This window comes from Glycine soja, chromosome 1 (genome assembly GCF_004193775.1).
Source record: "Glycine soja cultivar W05 chromosome 1, ASM419377v2, whole genome shotgun sequence".
NCBI lineage: Eukaryota > Viridiplantae > Streptophyta > Magnoliopsida > Fabales > Fabaceae > Glycine > Glycine soja.
Window position 1 is genome coordinate 5,856,701 of NC_041002.1, and position 21,632 is coordinate 5,878,332.

The 21,632-nt window shown below is 31.9% G+C and overlaps 2 protein-coding genes across 2 annotated transcripts; one reads left to right on the forward strand and one right to left on the reverse strand.

Moving 5' to 3' along the window:
- The first annotated feature begins 6,788 nt into the window (after positions 1 to 6,788).
- Positions 6,789 to 7,586, forward strand: LOC114402102 (probable calcium-binding protein CML30). The gene has a single exon (XM_028364650.1). The coding sequence runs from the start codon at positions 6,862 to 6,864 to the stop codon at positions 7,423 to 7,425; it is 564 nt and encodes a 187-aa protein (XP_028220451.1). The 5' UTR covers positions 6,789 to 6,861; the 3' UTR covers positions 7,426 to 7,586.
- A 10,865-nt stretch (positions 7,587 to 18,451) lies between these two features.
- On the reverse strand, positions 18,452 to 20,912 carry LOC114411371. The gene is made up of 3 exons (XM_028375075.1): positions 20,156 to 20,912; positions 19,397 to 19,957; positions 18,452 to 19,047 (listed from the first exon to the last, which is right to left on the reverse strand). Exons 1-3 carry the CDS (start codon positions 20,667 to 20,669, stop codon positions 18,725 to 18,727), a joined length of 1,398 nt encoding a protein of 465 aa, XP_028230876.1. The 5' UTR covers positions 20,670 to 20,912; the 3' UTR covers positions 18,452 to 18,724.
- Positions 20,913 to 21,632: the final 720 nt, after the last annotated feature.

Sequence of the window (21,632 nt, forward strand, 5' to 3'; positions counted from 1 at the left end):
TAAATGCTCGTTGAGTAGATTCAATTGTTTTCTTGAATTGCATCAACAAATTATCCAGATCAGAACTTCTTTCTTCTTCATATTGATTGTAGGGTTGTAACTCTTGCTCCCACCGATAATTTTCCATGGAGTAGCTCTTGCCATGCCAACCTGAATTTCCTGGTTTTGCATTGAGTTTTGATTGGTTATAGAGCTAGCATGGTATGCCATGAATTCTGCGAACACACCCTCAAGATTAGGAGTTCCTTCTTCTTCATATTGATTGTAAGGGTGTAACTCATGTCTCCACCAAGAGTTTTTCATGGAGTAGAGATGACAGTCGTCATTGCAATGCTCTCCTCCACAAAAATCACAATTTACCGGTGGTGGGTGACTGACCCTTGATCGTGTGCTGTCAAGATACTCAGTCCACCTCTTAAAAAGATCTTCCATCTTTAAAATGTCTTCCATGGATCAAGTTCGTCTGAGGTTCCACCCTGCAAGCATAGACTCACAAGAAAAAAGTTTTTTTCTTAATATAAGAGTGAATAAAGAAAAAGAAAAAATAGTTTTTTTTAAAAAATAAAAATAAAAAGTTAAAAGATAAAATTGATTGCTTTAAAATTGGAATATTCAAACAACCAAGTACGAAAAATAAGTCCCCGGCAACGACACCAAAAACTTGTTAGCTAATTAGCAAGTGTACCAAATGTCCAAGTAGTAAAGACTCGGAAGTCCGAGTGTCGATTTCCACATGGACTTTGTTTGTACTTAAATTGATGCAAACCTAATTTACAAGCAAGAGATAAGGAAATAAAATAATAGATAAAGAAAGATAGGAGATAAGATAAAGATTTAAAAGAAAAGATAAAAGATTTAAAGATAAGACTAGAAGATAGAAAAGATAAAATATTTAAATTAAAAGATGATAAAGATAAAAAAAAATAGAAGATAAAGAAAGATAAGATAAGAAAAGTAAAAAAATAAAAAAAAATAAAAAGATTAAGATGAAGATAAAGAAAGATAAATTCAGAATGTGATAATGTTAGGACCTAGTCTGCCTTATTTGCCTAAAATGTATTTTTTTAGATTTTTCTCTATCAATTTGGTGAATTTTTTCTTACCCGCAATTGTTAGAATACTTGCCCCTAACGTCTCACGATGACAAGCGTATCTTACCTATCTATCTCCCAAATGTCTTTGCAAAGACTCAATAGATAAAATGCATGAAGTTCTAATTCTAGATGTTTGCTTTGATGCATGGGCATAATGCAATCACTCTATGTCTAGCAATAATTTTATTAAGATACTCCTTCCTTTTAGTTCTATTAGAAATTACCCTCTGTCGAGCACTAATCCCTAAAACTGATGCATATAAGACCTTCCTTTTATTTCTATTAAGGATTATCCTCTGTCGAGTACCTAACCCATAAAGATGATGCAAAGATGAATGATACATGAAATTAAAATAAGAAAGGTAATAGGAAAGCAAACACCTGTTTGCATTGATAAATATGAAGTGTACAATACATCTTTTGGCTTTTTAGGCCTGTCAAACCCTAACTAAGGGTTTAGCCTCTCATAGCCATAAGGGGCGTTACACTTGAAAAGGGGTTTAGAAACTGATACAAGAGAAGGGATGGAAAAAGAAAGATTTCCCCCTGCTAGAGACACTCAGCTTAGGATGTATTCATTAGAGAGCTCTGAGTCTCTGGGGTGGTGTCCTTTCTCCTTGGCTTGACTCCCTTTTTATAGCTACTGGAGTGGACTTGGGCTTGACTCTCTTTCTATAGTTGTTGGAATGGACTTGGGTCTGATGCCAAAAAATCTTTCTTATTTATATTTTTTATATTTTCTAAATTTTTTTTGCTTTTAATCCCTCTTTTTCATATCTACAAGTCATAAATAAGAAAAATATTAATTCATAATATTTAAGTAAAAAATAATTGCTAAATAAATATTTTTAAAGATATTTTCAATATATTTTTATTATAAAAAATAGCTCATATTTAACAGTTGTCACTTTTAATAAAAATATTATTACTAATATGATATATAATATTATAATTATTTTAATGAAATTACAAAAATATTTTAGTGGTTTAGTGATTTGAATTATTTTAATGTTTGGAATAGGTTAATTCCTATAAGCATATAAAGATGGTAGGAATATGCATTCTTTTCTTTTGGTGAGGCTTAAAAGGTTTTGGTAGTATGTCATGTGTAATGTTTGTAGACAAATTTTGATCACATCTTGTGATTTAAAATTATCTTATTGTTTTAATGAAAATATTTGCTTTGTTAAAGAAAAAAAGTAAAATATGAATACAACGCATCCAATATTTAGTGTCATGTGTAATGTTTGTAGACAAATTTTGATCACATCTTGTGATTTAAAATTATGTTATTGTTTTATTGGTTTAAAGTACTCACATCCAATATTTAGTGTCTTATATAATTAAGTTAAGGCTATTAACATTTATTGAACTATAGGAACATATATATAAATTTTTTAATAACTTACTGTATTTAAGTTAATCTATTTGACTTAACTTATATATATTTTCTGAAATCATTAATATTCAAAACTTATATTGGATTTAACTAAATCAAATTGAGTTTGGGTTCCATTTGATTAAGGGAATAAAACTCAATTTATACTCTCTTTTTTTTATTTAAAAGATTCATAGTTAAAAATTTATTTGAAAAGTCAAATTACTTGTCACTTGACCAACTAATCTTGTAGGTTTCTTTAATGCACCAAAAATTAAAGACTATTAATATATAAGGACTTATTTGAAAAGAATTTAAAGTACGATAATTTTTCTCTAATAGCTTTTAAAGTTTTAAATTATGAATTTCTATATACACAAGTAGTTGACATGAATGAAATTGGATTTGAACCCTTAAACAGGATTTAGGTTTGAGTCTTATAAATAAATAAAACTTGATTGAAGGTAAAGATCTCCTAGTCCCTTAGATTTTTTTGGCACAAAATTAATGAATACTTTAAGGCTATATAATATGATAACCCAAAAATAAGAATCAAACTGTATTTTCAGATTAGTCTTCTATAGCCAGATTTTTGTTCCATTTCAGTTCAGTTCAGATAAATTTTTCTGATCCTGTATTTTCAAAAATAAATAATTAATCCGTAAAACAAATACCATATATTATACGAAGCTGAAATAGCCTGAAAATGGAAGCGGCATTTTTGCATAAGAATATGCTTTTGTAACTCATTTAATTATTTCCTGTCTCTGCCTTTGCCTAAATGTCTTATTATATATGCAAACTATAGGGCTTAAGTATAGACTGGAGTTGAAGTTGTGCATTTAATATGAAGTAACTTCCGGTTGCTTCACTTACGGGTAAGAACGAAGACTTTGGAAAATAAGGTTTCCTTTTGTTTTTCGGTGCAATAAAGTCTTCTATATTAAAGGCCCCAAAACTTTCTCGGCAAAATTGTGGAAGTGCACCCTTATTATTTTGCCACCCAACAGAGAAAAAGACAAGCAAAATGTCCATGCAAACTTTGCTAGCTATCTTGGACCCTACCACTACCATTAATATACAGTGGGGAGGGACGCAATAATTATTCCTTACACTAATAAAGGGGGAAAAAAGCATAGCATTCCCTCGTTTATTTAGAGGTATGGAAGTTAAACATCAACTTGCACAGTGAAAAACAAACACACATACACAGTATGGATGATGATGCTCTAATTAAGAAACTACCCTTATATTTGGATTATAAAAATCAATGGAATAGAATGAAGGAAAATACTAGATGGTACTAGAATTATATTTGGTAACCATGGTGTTATGTGTCCTGGTTTGGTTTATCTGTTAACATTCTATCTGATAGTGGTATTCCTTGTACCATTGTTTCAATTCATGATATTACATTTCTTTGGCAGATAAAAAAAAAAACTAGATGGTTTTAGAATGAAATCAAATCAAATCATTAAATATTACTTGATTTGTCCTTAAGCAAAGTTAAAACTTAAATTTTGTGTGTGAAAAAATTACTTGATTTGGATAAAATATATAACTTTTTATCAAAAGAAAATATTTTTTAAATCTTATATACACATAGCAATCACGAGAGTGAAATAAGAACGAACCTAAAAAAGTTGCAATTCCGTTACATTAACAACAAAAGACATAAAAATAAAAATTAAAACATTTAAGGTAGTACTTTACATCATCCTTTTATTTTTACCAATTTTTATCATTAAGTATCATTTTATTTTTAAAAATGGGAATGGTGCAGAATAACTAATTAATACACATGATGTCTGTTATGTTAGGCAGTTGTTTTTGTTATTCTTATCCCATAATAAAAAATAAATAAAAATTACACATGATGAACAGCAGAAACAAATTGGGATGCTACCACATGAACCGGGCTGAGGCCTACTTTGTATCTTTATCAAGTCTATGGGCCTGAAGGAATGTTGTACAGCCCTCTTTAGCCAGACAACAAGGGAACTATTATTCTCATTACCACAATTGCTATGTAAACTACCCATGTGACTACTTTTTCATTTCCAAAATTGTCTTTTCTACGGAAATATATTTTCGTTGTGTATTATATACAACAAAATCATGATTTCACTGCATAGATTTTTTCACCCCCACACTACACAATAAAATCATGATTTCGTTATGTATGTTTTTTTGGCCCCAAACAATACAACAAAATTATACCGGATAAGTATTCGAACAAGATGAGAAGATGCCTATACGGACACCTAATGTGCAACATGCCCTATGAAGCGAAATACCCTTTCGGTCATGTGTTCGCACAATCCATATAACATGTCTCGACCTTTAGCACTCAAGTACCATTAGGCTATGGTTATGGTTAAAGAACCCGCTTAAAGATAATTATCTAGTCAAAAGCTCTTAAACAAGATTAAGAGGAGTATTACCTAACTGTAATCAGAACATGCAACAAGTCCATAGATCCAAGGCTTAGTAAGGTCAATATATAAAGGGAAGAACCCCTAAAGTAAAGATCATTGTTCATTTGAGTATTCACTTCACATCATTGATAGCTTTGAATCAAACCCTTGCTTGAGTATCAGAGTTCCTTTTGTAAGTACCCCCTTTTGGACTTATATACATTGAAGATATGCACAAGTTGTCAATAGAAGAACCATTCGACATAGCTAGTGACCCTTCGGCAGAAAAGTAAGTGTTCGATCTATTTGTGACAGGAACAGAAATCATGATTTTGTTGTGTATTTTTTTTTTGTCCCCAAACAATACAAGAAAATCATGTTTCCGTTGTGTAAAAGAGAGTGTAAAAAAATACACAACGGAAACATAATTCAGTTGTGTATTTCGTAAAAAATACACAACGAAATCATATTTCCATTATGTACCTTTTTCCACTCCTTTTTAATTAATTTTAGTTGAAGTTAATTTTTTAAAACAATAAAATTAATTGTGATATAATTTACCATTTTTAATAGTAATCAATATCTTTTCAAATTAAAAAATTTAAAATATATTAATTAGATAGAAGTTATCATTCATAAACGTAACCAAATTAATTATTACATTAATTACCTTTATTAACAGCAACCAAATCAATGATAATTTGATTACAATTACAAATGGAGTGGAAGAAAATAGTGTAAAAGAGGAAGAGAAATGGTGGAGTGTCATGATGGAGAAGTGAAAGAGAAGGGTCAGGGTGTGGGATAAAATGATTATTCATTGAGGTTGGGTAGTACCAATAACAATTTTAATAATGGCAATGCCCAGACCACAAATCAGAGATAGAAAGATTAAGGATTCAATCACATTATTAATTTATTGTCCAAAAATCAAAATTCACATTATTAATTAATACTTTATTTTCTCATTCTTATCTTTCGAGTTTTCTTTTCTCTTTTTGGTTTACAGAAGTGTTATTCAGTACGAATAGCATTGCACAAAACCACGAAATGATAGTTTATGGAAACAAATGGCAAAGCATGTTGATTTATGGAAATTGTTGTGCTAGTGTTATTCTACATATTCCTTCCAAGAAAAAAAATCGTTCTATCTACGATTTCCTTTAAAAAAAAGAAATGAAAGAAATAATTAGGCGGGTTAAGTTGACTACCCTAACTTGTTTAACTTAAGCAATAATTATCACTCAAATTTGAAAAGAAAAAAAAAACGAGTCAATGCAATTGCACGTTAAGTTTTTTTTTATTTAGAAATTTTCAAATTCTAATTGTGAATTGAACACGCCCGATTTGAGTTACACGAGATGGACAATAAGTAAAACCAACTTTAATCTAAATCAAATCATGTGAACTAACCAAAGGCAAGAACAAGAATATTCGTGAAGTGACTAGGGCATCTTTGTTGGCATACAAGGCAAAAGCCATTCCGATTTCATTGGAACTTCTGTGAGACTCACTTGTTTGCGCGTTTTTAAACAATATCAGCGTTTTTCTTTGACAACTCACAAATTATGTATTTTCCACTTTCCACATACTTTAACGTAACACGTTATGGATAATTGAGCCATTAAGAAATTTCAATAATTGTCTTTTCACATCCGACAAGTCAATCTTTTATCTTTGAAAATTTCATAGAAATTCTAGTTAATGGAAAAAATTACTTCTCAGTACTCTAGTACTAACCATAAACAGTTTTTTAAGAAACAGTATGTTTTCCTCTAAAAAAAACAGTTTGTTTCTTCCGGGAAATCTTGAAGCAAAGAGTTTCACCCTTGTATCTTTAAGGGTTGACGCTTCTACTTGAAGCTCAGAATGAGTCATTGCAATTTTTCTATAAATTGACATTGGTTCCCAGAACAACTACATCCGCATACAATAGTTCAGTGTAATAATCTTTCCCTCTATATATATCAATATGGAGAAGAAACATGGTAATACAATCCTATTTTTGCTCTCTTTATGTCTAGGAATTCTAACATGGAACGTTAGAATAAAGGGTTTTTTGTCTTTTTTGTTTTACTTGAAGTTTGTGTTTAGTTATGTCTCTCAAAAATGGAAGGCATGGACCAAAACTAGAGTTAATAACTCAAATTGTGAACATGTGAAGCAGGGTTTAGACTACATTGAGAGAGGTGCAAAAGTGTCCAAAGAAGACGTAGTTTTGGTGATGGAAAAGCTGGGAATGAATGTTGAATGTGATGGTGATGATGGGGTAGAGGGGTTTGATGTAAAAAATATTGGGGAATTGTTTGATGATGAGGATGTTACCTTGTCGGAGGTAGAGCAAGCATTTGATGTGTTTGACCAAAACAAAGATGGGTTTATAGAGGCAAGAGAATTGCAAAGGGTCTTATCCTGTTTGGGGTTAGGGAAAGATTTGATGGAATGCCAAGAAATGATTAATGCAGTTGATCGAAATGGTGATGAACTAATTGATCGCAATGAGTTTGTTAGGATTGTGGAACAGAGTTTTGGGTGATTTTTTTTTCCCATATGCTAGCTATCTTAATTTCATTTACTTGGCTAGCTTTCTGAATTTCTGTTGCATTTACAAGCTATCTTACTTTTTGTAATTTACTATAAATAATAATTTCGTCTAATTTCTATGATTATAATTATAAATCAACTTTCATTACTAAATTATCAAGCTCATTGGTTTCTGTTTCTAAACCTATTTATTTTTATGTGTAATGTTTCTCTACTACTTCCTCTACTCGTGCCTATTTGGAAACAATTCATATCATCTAACACAATCTCATGTTATTGCACTGTTTGTGTTCTTCAACAATTAGCTAGAGGGGTGACGGCTTAGGGGCCTTAACCGGAAGGGATCCATATATATATTTATATAGAGAGATACTCTTTTGTATTTAATTATAAGATTTTTCAAATAATTCATATTCTTTAAGAAAAGTGATTAATTTAATTAATCACATTAAATATGTTAATTATTTGTAAAATTATGTTTTTTCTTATCTCTCTATCAACTTAATTAACTTAATTATTTCTCATTAATGTTTGAAAAGAGAATAATTAAGTAAGGATATGCATGAAAAAAATTAGAATAGGAATTTATAAAAAAAAGACAAACAAATTTCTGGAAAAAAAATATAATTAGGGACGAAGAGAATATTATTTTATGTTATTTTTATAAATACATTGAAACATGTAAGGAGAATATTACCGACACTTTCTCTAATACTATTTTTATAACATTTTCTATGATGGATTTTTTGTATTTACCTAAATTATCTTAATTTATATTTTATTTTGTAACCACCGTACTTTAGGTCTTTGGCTTTTTGGTGAGATTCTAAGGTATTTCTACAAATTTTAGTCCTTTGGGTCAACTATGAAAATAATTCTTAATTCAGACTTAGTTGTCATATTATATCGGAAATAAAACCCATGTTCTCTCCCACAATTTAATTAAGAATGAAAGACATATACTAATTTTATCTAGTTATAAACATATTATACATTATTAATACATGATATAGTGATATAGGTGTATAAAAAATTTGTTTTTTCCCTTTTATCTAGGGACAAGAGATAGAAAAAGGAATGAAAGATATACCTAGCTAAAAAAAAAGAAGAAAAAAGAATGAAATGTTGAACCCAATTGCTCGATGTACAAGCAAACCAGAAACATGACAAATTTGGATGAATTTGAGTCTTGAATGATGAAGACAAGAGAGAAAGAAAGTGAGGAAGAGAATGAAACAAGGAGAACTAATCGTGAAACTGAAAATGGTAATTAACTTTCATTGAACAAACTAGTTCCATTTATACAACCATCACAGGGACCACTTTGCAATTATTCTACAAAATTAACTTTGTAGATTGGTCCTTCTAACTGAAAATAACAGAAAAATAAACTAACAAGACTAACAACTCATAGACAACTCATCAAGGACTGAATTGACTTTGAACTAACTTCAACACTCCCCTTCAATTCAGATCCTTCAAGCTATTGATCAGTCTACTATAAATATGCTTGAATCTTGAGACTTGGACTGGCTTTGTCATCAAATATGGTAGTTGTTCTTCTACTTGACAGTATTCCACATCTATATTCCTTTTCGAAACTTGGTCTCTAATATAGTGAAACATAGGTTCAATATGTTTGCTTTTGCCATGCAAAGTAGGATGCTTGGCCAAGTTGATTGTACATTTGTTGTCAATCAACAAACAAATAGGTTTCCTCTCCCTAAGCTTCAATTCCTCGAGCAAGTTCATCATCCACACTGCTTTACATGCACCAAGTGATGTTGCCACATACTCAGCTTCAGAAGTAGACAAGGCCACCACATCTTACTTCCTTGAACTCCAAGCCACTGGTGCATCATAGTACATGAATAGATACCCTTCAGTACTCTTCTTTTGTTTTGGATCTCTTTTCCAATCAGAATCCGTGTAACCAAACAGATCTGATTCACCTTATCCAACTTCAAAAAGGAACAGTACACTATTGTCAATTGTCCCTTTAACAAACCTAAGTACTCTTTTGGCTGCTTGCATGTGTGAAATTCTAGGTTTTTGCATGAACTTGCTTATCAAACTTACTGCAAAGCAGATATCAGGTCTATTCTTTCATAAGTACCTCAAGGATTCAACTAATTGTCTAAACTCAGTTGCATCAACAAGCTCCTCTTCAAGGTCCTTCTCAAGCTTAAGTCATGGTTCAACTAGTGTGGAAGAAGGATTGCAATTTAGCATGCCAAATCTCTTTAAAACCTTTTGTGCATATCTACTTTGATGCATGAACACTCCCTTCTGGACTTGATTAAATTCTAATCCAAGGAAATGTGATAGTTTTCCTAAATCAGTCATCTCAAATTCAGCCATCATGAACTGCTTGAAGACCTAAATCTCCTTTTCACTACTACTAGTCACAAGTAGATCATCAACATATAGACAAACCAGCAACAAATTGGTTGGAGAATTAGCCCTTACATACACACCATGCTTAGTCTTGCATTTGCTGAACCTTTGTTTGGCTAAGACTCCATCAATTCTCATGTTCCAGGCTCTTGGTGATTTTTTTAAGCCATAAAGGGCTTTTTTAAGCCTATAGACCTTATCTTCATGCTTCTCTATTTCAAAACCTGGTGGTTGTAGTATGTACACCTCTTCTTCTAGGTATCCATTTAAGAAGGCTGATTTGACATCCATCTAGTACATGGACCAACCTTTGTTACTAGCAGCAGCTACTATCATCCTCATTGTCTCCAATCTTGTAGCAAGAGCAAAGACTTCATTGTAGTCAATTCCCTTTTTTTGAAGAAAACCTCTTACCACCAACCTAGCCTTGTACTTAGCTACATCCCCATTTGGCTTGTGTTTGATCTTCTATACCCATTTAACACCTATGGTCTTCTTTCCTTTTGGAAGTTTGACTAACTCCCAGGTCTCATTCCTTTCAATTGATTGCAGCTCTTCCTTCATTGCTTCTACCCATTTTCCTTCCTTGATGGCTTGAGCAAAGGAAAGAAGCTCAACATCAGCAAATAGTGCAATATGCACTACTTCACTGGGCAAAAGTTTACCCTTATCAGTGACAGTGTCATCAATGTGTACTTCAAAGCCCTGAAGTCTTGACGAAGGAACCTTGGTTCTTTTAGGCCTATTGTCAGTTGTCACCTATAGGTTCTGGTGAGTGTGAACCAGTGTCTCATGATCTGTAGTTTCATAGTCACTGGCTGATTCTGAAGCAAGCTCATCAATCTTGAGTTCCTGCTGCCTTGAGCCAGTATCTTCAATGGTGTTTTCCCAATTCAGGCTTCTACTTTCATCAAAAATCACATCACTACTAATCACCACTTTCTTTGAACTGCAATCATAAAGCCAGTACCCACCAGTACTATGATAGCCCAGTATAATCATTTGTTCATCCTTTTTGTCCAGTTTTCTTCTTAACTGATCTGGAACATGCTTGAAACACAAGCATCCAAACACTCTTAGGTGCTTGACACAGGGCTTACTTCCACTCCAAGCTTCTTCAGGTGTCACATTCTCTAGCCTCTTTGTTGAACATCTTTGAGCAAATAGGCTGCTGTTGACACTGCCTTACCCCAAAACTCCTTTGGCAAGTGAAAATTCCTTAGCATACTCCTGGTCATGTTGACTATGGTTCTATTAAGTCTCTCAGATACACCATTGTGTTGTGGTGTCTATGGAGGTGTGATCTCATGAATGATACCCCCATCCTCACAGAACTTCTTGAATTCATGTGATGTGTATTTACCACCACCATCTGATTTGAGTCTCTGAATCTTGTTTCCACTTTGTGTTTCTACCATCACCTTGAATTTTTTGAAGGTGAGAAACGCTTCACTCTTCCTGCTCAGCAAGTAGATCCACACCTTTCTTGTGTAATCATCTATAAAGGACACAAAGTATGAACTACCCCCTAGAGAAAATTTCTCAAAAGGGCCACACACATCAGTATAGACCAAATTCAAAGTTGCTAAAGACTTAGTTGGTATTTCAGTATTATAAGACTTCCTTGGTTGTTTGGATTCACAACAACTGTCACACACCTTACTTGGTTGTTGTACATTATACATTCCTGTAACAATTTTATTATTACTCATCATACTAAGTCTTTTAAAGTTCAAATGGCCATACCTTTTGTGCCAAAGCCAGCTTTTAGAGTCTTCAATGATTGAAAAACACTCTTGATCCTACTGAACTTGTATTTCAGTCTTAAAGGTCCTGTTGCTTGACATTAGTGCCTTGATGATCATCCTACCCTTCTGATGAAAAATCTTCATATGATGGTCCTCAAGCATTGTCTTGTATCCCTTCTCAAGCAACTATCCCAAGCTCAACAAGTTGCCCTGCATGGTAGGTACATAGAGAACTTCATTGATTGAAGACCTTTTACCATCTTTTCTGTGAATCAATACCCTTTCGAGACCTTTTGCCTTGACTGTACTGTTATTTGCAAACCTAACATTCTTCTTCACTTATTCATCCAGATCAATTAGCCAGTCTTTCCTCCTAGTCATGTGATTTGAGCATCCTGTATCCAAGTACCATTCATTGTTGGCAGCCTTGTCTGAATCATTTGTCACCATCAAGAGGACTTGATCATCTTCTGAGTTACTCTCTTGAGTTAGTTGTGCTTGATCATCTCTTACCTTTTGTGTTTTCCTGACTTTGCACTGAGTTGCAAAATGACCCCATTCTTTGCAGTACCAACATTGAATATGTTTTCTTCTGGAGTTACCACTCTTACCACTATTATGAGAGCCCTTCTGCCTTAAGGGTGACACACCATCATCATGATTGGATTCATCAACACTTGAGTCATCAGTACCATCATCTCTTGTTTTTTTCGATTTATGGTGCTTCTGTTTAGCCTTTCCTTTACTATTTCCTGAGCCATTGTTGAATCTTTTTCCACTCTGAGCAAGTAAAGCATGTTCAGATGACCTATCTGTTTCCCTCTCTTTGATTCTTTGCTCGTGTGCTTCAAGAGAGCATTGAAGCTTATCCAATTTCATTTATGTAAAGTCCTTAGATACTTCTGTTGCAGTAACCACATAATCAAATCTTGAACTTAAGGTTCTTAAAACCTTTTCTACAAGATCTTGATCCTTCAAGGTTTCACCATAAGCCATAATCTGATTTGACAGATTTTGCACGCGATTTAGGTATTTGGCTATACCTTCCTTCTCATTCATATGTAATAGCTTGAATTGCCGCTTCAAAGTTTGCATCTTGACTCTTTTCAACTTATCAGAACCAGCATAGGCATTTGCGAGAATGTCCCAAGCTTGCTCAGCCGATGTAGTAGAAGCAATCTTGGCAAAGTTTTGAGGATCTACACACTGGTGAATAAGAAAAAGAGCCTTACAATCCTTTTTCTCGGATTCTCTGAACGTATTCTTTTGTGCTTCCGCTGCATCTTTCTCCAATTCTTGAAGTCTAACCGTGACAAACTCAAGAACATCCTACATTCCAAAAATGACTTTCATTTGAATGCACCATGCATCATAGTTCTTCCCATCAAGAATTGGCAAATGCGCTGGAAGCCCATTCCCATTCATCTCTGCACCAATGAAGCTTCGAGGATCACACACTGAAACCAATCAAGACTCTCCCAGGATCGATGGAACCTGAAGCTCGTGATACCAATGTTGAATCCGGTTGCTCGTTGTACAAGCAAACCAGAAATGTGACAAATTTGGATGAATTTGAGTCTTGAATGATGAAGACAAGAGAGAAAGGAAGTGAGAAAGAGAATGAAACAAGGAGAACTAATCGTGAAACTGAAAATGGAAACTAACTTTCATTGAACAAACTAGTTCCATTTATACAACCATCACAGGGACCACTCTGCAATTATTCTACAAAACTAACTTTGCAGATTGGTCCTTCTAACTGAAATAATAGAAAAAACAAACTAACAACTCAGATACAACTCTTCAAGGACTGAATTGACTTTGAACTAACTCCAACATGAAATACATATTTTATTAAGGTTCAAACTCTACCACTCTACGTATGGGTTATAGGGGATGCAGAAGCTTTAGGAGTGGTTTTCAGTTTTCATTCTAATCACAGTGATTTGGAGATTTGGTACAAGAGTGATAAGTGGGATTTTGAGGAGAGGATATCGAAGTCCATACAATGTTCATAAAGTTAATGTAAGTTGGCATGAGTATCACGAAATTTATACCAATTCATATATTTTGTTTCCATCAATTAAACCAAATAATCTTCATAATTGACATAAGTGAGTAAGAATTTAAAATAAATTTTCATCTTTTAAATAAACTAGAAAAATACCGGCGCGTTGTGCAGGTTTATAAATAATTAAAGAAATATTTAAATAAATTATTTATTTGATAAATCAAATTTAAAAATATAATTCTCAATTATATTTTGTATTATTTTCTATTAAAAGAGATAAGAAAAATTATGTATAAATTAAGATATTTTTTATTTATCAATATATTTATAAGGGAATATTTTAAAATTGGAGGTTGACCACTCAACTAAAATTGATTAACGTGAAGATAAAAATAAGCATTATGCATAAATTTTATAAGAACAATATAAGAATAAAGTAAAATTGACATAATAAAACAGCCAAAAAATATATTTAATGAAAGAAAAATAGTTAATCAAAATAGTAAAACACATAAAAATGATGCGAATAAAACATCAAAAATTGTTCATTTAAATAGACTTTTTGTATTTATTTCCTTTTGCTGGTGACCTGTTGTTGAATTTTTTTTCTTTGGTGTGCTCCTTTTTAAACCTTTTATGAGATTGAATAAACTTTATTTAATAATAAAGATGCATCTCTTGATTTCTTGGATGCTTGTAGCTTTGAGCTTTTACTTATAACATTATTTTTTCATATTTTTTTAATGAACTTTCTTCTTCTTTTGATGATGAAGATGAATCTTTTGACTTCTTATATAATTGTAGCTTTGGACTTTGACTTGTGACAATTTGTTTATTCGCTTTTTTCTTAATGGACTTTGTGAGATTTGATAAACTTATGCATTAAATGATGAAGATGCACCTTTTGACTTGTTGGACACTTGTAACTTTGGGCTTTGACTTATAATTAGTTCTTCATCGCACTCATTTGATGATATTTGTTGTGGTGAAGTGGACTCCTTTTTTAATAAAAATATTAATTAATGGACAAAACTATTAATATTTTGTACAAGAAGTAAAAATGTAAATAACTTTAAATATGGTTACCTGTTTAATTTTTTTGAGGACAGGATCATGTTTAATGATATTTTTTGGGATAAAAGTTCTTTGTGATGGTATAGGTTTGAAATTCTTCCTTCAAGTTGTGAGCTTGATTTCAAAATTAAAAGTGTGTTTGCAAAGGGTATACAATATTCAGGATATGTCAGCCTTATTTGCATTTTGGGTGTGAAGGAGTTCTTGTGGTTAAATTTTGTTGTGCATCTCGATCGAACATTGTGAATGTTGCTACACCGGTATCATTGGAGACTTTCAATTGTATCTTGAACCTAAAAAAAATTTTAAAAATTGTAATATTTCTTTAATTATGTTATAAAAAATAATCCATTATATACAAATATTAAACCTTATTATTGGATACTTTGATGGTTTTTTGCATTCTCTATAAGTGTATTGATTTCCCTCTTTTTGTAACTTTCTTTTGACATCTCTCACATGCAACAACATAATTTCAACCAAATGTAGCGTCGATCTCATTGATTGTTACATGAATTGAAAACATATTATCTTATTATTTTATATATGTTAAAACTAAGAAAAAATCAACTATTATTGAATATTATGAATATGAAGGTCATGATAGGTTAACATACCTGTGATTTTGATACCCATTTCATGGACATTATATATTGCAAAGATCTTCTATCTTTTGACATTCTCTTGTCAAGATCAATGTTGGCAAAACTTGAAGAAGATAGTTCTTTTATTTGGTGTTGCTCCATTTTTTCGGCAAAGTAGTTATTTAGAATAAAATTTATAATTTTTTAACTACATCAATCAAAGAATTAGAATAAACTAATGATTTTGCTTGTTGAATGTTACAAAATGTGTATAATAAAATAAAAGAAGGAAGTTCATTTTATTCTATCTTGAACTTTGCAAAATCAGGATTGTCTAGATTGGCATAGATCTTTGTACTTGGAGTTGAGTTGATTGAATACTCGTCTGAAAAACAATTATTAAAATATAATTGTTAGTAAATTAAAATATAAAAAATTATTGTAAGCAAAAAGTATGATATAGACTTAATTGAATTAAAATTATTTATTTATTAAATAAGTTGAATTGAAAGTAATAAGATAGTAAAAAAATATCTCAAATAAATAAATAAATATCAAATTAAATAAGCATGCTAATATAAAAATAAAGAGATAGAAACTTATTGATCAATTATTTTTTAAATTTTATTTAAAGATTATATATATATATATATATAAAACTATACAAAAATTAAATTTAGAAAAATAATTTCAATTTTCATGATGAAATGACATATGACAATCGTTTAATGTAAACATTAAGTACAGTTTAACTATTTATTTATCTAGTTATTCATATTTTTTACTAAACTATCTATATATAAAGAAAAGAGTACTAAGAAAAGAAAATATATATTTTTTGAAGCTATGTTTGTCCACAAAGTAACTGTAATAATTTTATTTCTGAAAATAACCGATTAAAAAGAGAGATGTAAAAATATAATATTTTATATTACATTTTATTGTGTAAAGAAATATATATTAATATAAAAAATTATTATTTAAACAAAATTTATAACTAATGATAAAGTAAGGATAATATATTTATTCTTTTGATATAGGATTTTGTTATGTTGTGAGTAACATTGAAATTGTGAATAACATTGAAGAAAGAAGAAGCAAAAGATAAGTGATAGACACAAAAGAAAAATATTTTCCTTACTCTAAATCATCAATTATGCTAACATAGCAATATAATAACAAGTAGCTCGACTTTTCTATATTATAAATAGATATGAGTTCAAATACTACCTAAAAGAATGTGGGTTTAAATTCATTTGTATCACTATTTTTTTCTTAATAGTTATTTTATCCTGAAAAGATGTTTTAACACCCAAGAACGATCATAAAGTTTGATGTCCTAATGCCCATGAATCTTTAAAATTCAATTCATCTAAACCTTTTGTACAAGAAAAAAGAAAATGAGCTAATTTTTGTGTACCAATAATATTTCAACAATGCAGTGTTGAGAATGGATATATAAAGCACTCTCTATAAGGAGCAGGACACAAGTACTTGGAATGTAGGTTGGAAGCCTCCAGAAACAGGAAAAATTAATTAAAGCAAACATTGATGCATGTGTGAGGGCATGGTAGTGATGGAAATTAATGGGCTTAGGAGTCATTTTCAAAGACGATGAAGGTCAACCTCTTGCAACTACTAAGCTGTTGGAAGTGCATGAAGAAAAGGCCTTTCAACTACTTTGAGGACATTGCAAAACACTCTCCAATTCTTTATCCTGACTTCGTGATTTGTTTCATGTTAGTAGAAAAGTACAGTATTAAGGTTGCTCATTGCGTAGCAAAACTAGCACTTTCTACTTTCTAGTACAACCTTTTTCCTGCTCAGATTAGCAATAAATGTCACACCCTTTGAAAACAAAAACAAAAAACAAAATCTACTATTCTTCATGTCCCAACTCTTAACCATTTAAGCAACTATGCAGGGACAGAGTAATAAATATTTAGAAAAATGCTACTAATATAATTTTTTAAACCACACTTATAAATATGTTTTATTATCAACTGAAGTTTGTTAAAAGTGACCAAACTTTATAATAAAAGCACAGTTACATGTATGTAACTCAACGAATCCAATCAGAGAATTAAAAAAACCAATCTAATCAAATGTAACTTAAAAATTTGTTTGCCCCACAACTTGTCAAGCTAAATGGGCCAATCGGACCCAATTCACACATTTAAACTAAATATTTAAAAATATATTATACCGCTTATATGGACTCTATCATTTCAAATTCCTATCATATTTATCTTTACCTATGTATTTATCTTCTTAACTATCTATCTATTCTAATTTTTGAATAACTTTATATCACAATTTAAATTGTAATATAATTTCTTTATTTCAAATCTAAAATATAATATATATATATATATATATATATATATATATATTTAAAACATTTATTTATTATACATTTTAATCATAATATAATTTTTATATTAAAAAATATTCATTTGTTATAAATATTAATTAGTTAAAATAAATTTTACAGCTAAACCACTAGTTTTAGTTTAAATGTAAGAACAAACCTTCACCAACATGATGAACCATATCAAAGTACTTCTGTTAGGGGCTATATAACCGTTGCTTGCCTAATAAAAAATCCACACCACACATTAATTGCATGAATTCTCACAGATTCTGCTGATGAGAAGGATATTGATTTGAACAGTTCCACACAATGAATGCACATATGAAGTCAGTTGCAGGAAATTGTGCCTCAATTATTGCATTCAAGGCCCATGAGAAAGCGATGTTCATAAGTCATAACAGTTCCACCCCCTCTCTTATATTTCATCTTCTTGGACTTGGACTAGGACTATTTCTCGTCATTATTTTTCATCACCATCTTCCAATTAGTTCAGAAAACCACCTATAGGTAGCAACAACCAAAACAAACCTATGCTTGAAAAAAACACATCTACATCTACTAGCCCAAAAACAACCTTATTAAAAAATAAAACAAGACCATGCCCCAATTCATGTCCTATCCTAACATTTTTCTCTCTAAAGTGTTTTGATTAGCACTATCATACACACATATATTCCTAACGAATTAGTTTATACATTACAAGAAACAAAGAATGTCTAGGACATTATTTAATAACCCACATGACCCTATTTGGTTTTAACTAAAAAAAATAAAATTAACCATATAAAAGGGAAAAAAAAGAAGACATGAAACTGGGCATAGGAAGATAATAGCAATGGAATTAAATTATCATGATTATTTTTCAAATAGTTTGCAGAAGGGTCCCCCATTATGTGTGAGAAAAGAAAGGAAGAAAATCACAATAGAGACACGGGTGATCAACACAGAGGCAGTGACGCAAGATTTACACAGTGCACCAAACTCAAGCAACTATTCCTTTCTATTTGCCTCGAATGGCTTCTCAGTTTATGTTGGACCACAACTATATTGAGGAACTTCCGGGGAAGTTTTGCAGCTTTTGGATATATAATCTGATTCTTATCTCATGTGGCTCCTACTCCAAGGAAGTCAAAAAATGGGGGTGGAACACCATCTGGGGGGTCACTATTCTCCACTTTATCTCTGATTTCTGCAACACATGGTGATGATGATGGTTCCCTAGCTGTTGATGCTGCTGGTGAGGAATTCAAGAAACTGTAAAAATTGTTGTTGTTGTCTAGCTGTTGTTGCATTGCCATCAAATATTGTTGGGGATAATGAGGGTAGCAACCAGATAATTGGCAATGATGATTGTGAGATCCATTGGTTCTTTCCCTGCTTCTCATATGGCTTATGGACTCTAACACTATGTCATTGCTTCCACCACCTTTCAAACCCATAACAATGGAAAACGTTAGTTAATAACACTGAAGCTAGTTACAACAACATACTCATATCATTGTTAAGAGAATTTAAGGCAACACAAAGATATCTGACTTTGCATCAGTCACTTTTACAAACCAAAAGATTAATGAAATTATGAAAACAAGATATGAATTAAACTTGATTGGAATTAAAAGATAAAAAGAGCTAACAAGTTAAAGCTTAGGAATTAAGAAAACTTGGATGATGCAGCAAGAAGTAAGAGAACTACGTGGAATCAGTTTGAATGAACTTTGAAGGAACAAAAGGATATTTAATTAGAGGGAATAGCTAAGGAGAGAGAAAGCACACACCAGAGAAGAAATCAAATGGTGCTTGTTGTTGAGCTTGAGCAGACAAGCCAACATGTGTGGTGTTTGGCATTGCTTCTCTCCCACTAGTCATGTTTTGTGGAGAACCATTTGAGCCAAACTCAACAACCACGCCATTACACGCAGCTACTCCATGGAAGGGTGGGAAACTAGCCATGTTATTGGTGAGTGCTACTCCATGGTGAATGAGATTGGGATAATAGGAAGGTGATGGTTCTGGTTCTTGTTCTGTGGTTGAGGCATTATCTCTGCTGCTGCTGCAAACAAAGGTTGGATTTTGCTCCACTCTTCTGTGCACAGATTGGCTCATTCTCCTCCTCCTGTAAGCACTGGATTGTTCCCTGTACTTCCTGGCCATTATAACATGCCAGTGATTCTTCACTGCATTATCTGTTCTCCCAGGGAAAAGCCTTGCGATCATGGCCCATTTGTTGCCGTAAATTCTATGTGCCTGCATTAGCCTCTCTTCTTCTTCTTCACTGAATGCTCTTCTGTTGATCCTTGGATCCAACTGGTTGAACCACCTCAGCCTACAACTCTTACCTAATTCATATACAAAAATAAATCACATCAAAGAAAGTTAAGGAAAAAAAATACCAAAAAAGTACAATAAACAAGACCCATTTGTATTCCTCTTTCATAAAATTTCATTTCATACATCCACAACATGAGAGAAAATGATATAAGTTGAGTTAACTAGTGATCATATTTGCACTTTGGAATTTTTCTTTCTTTTAACACCTGATCTTCCTTCTAGTTTTTCAGCTATGAGGTTCCAATTCTGAGGGCCATAAAGAGCCACAAGCTCCTTGAGCTTGGAATCTTCAGCAGGCCTCCAGTGCCCTCTTGCACAAAGTTTGGAGTGTCCACTATCCACCTCTTTGCCATTGGCATGGTTCTCATTAGGGTTACTTTCTTCTTCACTGAACTTGCCATTATTATGGTTTGTTTTCTCATTACTGTTGTTACTCTCCCCAGCCCCTACTAAATCACTGCAGTCTTCAAAGTTTGAAGAAAGAAACTCCCTCATGAAAGGAAAACTCCACCTTGTGCTCCCATTTCCCACCCCAGAGGCATAACCATAACCATAACCATAAACATTACTTTCTTGAGATGAAGAAGCATTATTTGAAACTGTGGCAAGAGAGAGAGACCCCATCATATCTGCAAAGACTACTCCTATTGGAGAAGGGTAACATGTGGGGGCATTCTGGTTTTGTTGTGGAGAGATCATGCAACACTTGCTGCTGGCCATGACTTCATTTCATGAATTTGTGTCACAAATTTTGTTGTTGTTGTTGTTGATGATGATGATGATGTTGGCCTGTTGGGTATCTGCAACTGTTACCGTGCCATAGTACAACTCATGCGAGTAAACGATGTTTTTTTTTGTGCTGTGGTGGAAACAGTGTAACATGAGAGAAGTAATGTTTGTTTGACACACGGTGAAATTGAAGAGGAAAAGATTTTGCAGCTAGCGGGGCAAAGAAACTTGGAACACCACAAAGTCTGTGTAAAGTGTGTTTTTACACGAAACGTGAGTTTTTCACGCACTTCTAAGATGTATAAAACTTAAAAATAGAATTTTTTTTTTTTTTTTTTACCAGTAGTACAATTGTGGGAGATGGGCCACGAGAGAGTGTGAACTTTGAGTTTAAAGAGAAATTGTTTTTATAATAAATTTACATAAATATAAAAAAGGTAAGTTTTTTATCACTAAATTAATAATATTAATTTGAAATATCTATCGATTTTACATATATATAATTAATCACTATTAAAAAATAAACGGTTAACATTAATTATTAAAAAAAATTAATATTAATTATTAACCGATGTTAAAACTATTGATATTAAAAGTATTAACGTTAACATTGATTTTTTAAACTAAATTAAACAACATTAATTTTTTTAAAACCGATAATAAGAAACAACAAAAAATGTAAAATATGTATAAATCAACATCAATTTTTCTAAAAATTAATATTGTGAATTGACGATTACATTAATTTTTCTAAAAATTGATGTTATTTTCTGCTCACTAGCATTAACTTTTAGCAAGATTGATATTGCTTTCTGCCTAACAAATTGATGTTATTGTTTGGATTTTTTTTAATATTCTATTAGACAATTTAATTTTTGTCTATAATAATTGAATATTTACTATCAATTAAAAGAAATATTTAAAGTAATGAAAGTCAATACATTGTAACCTAAT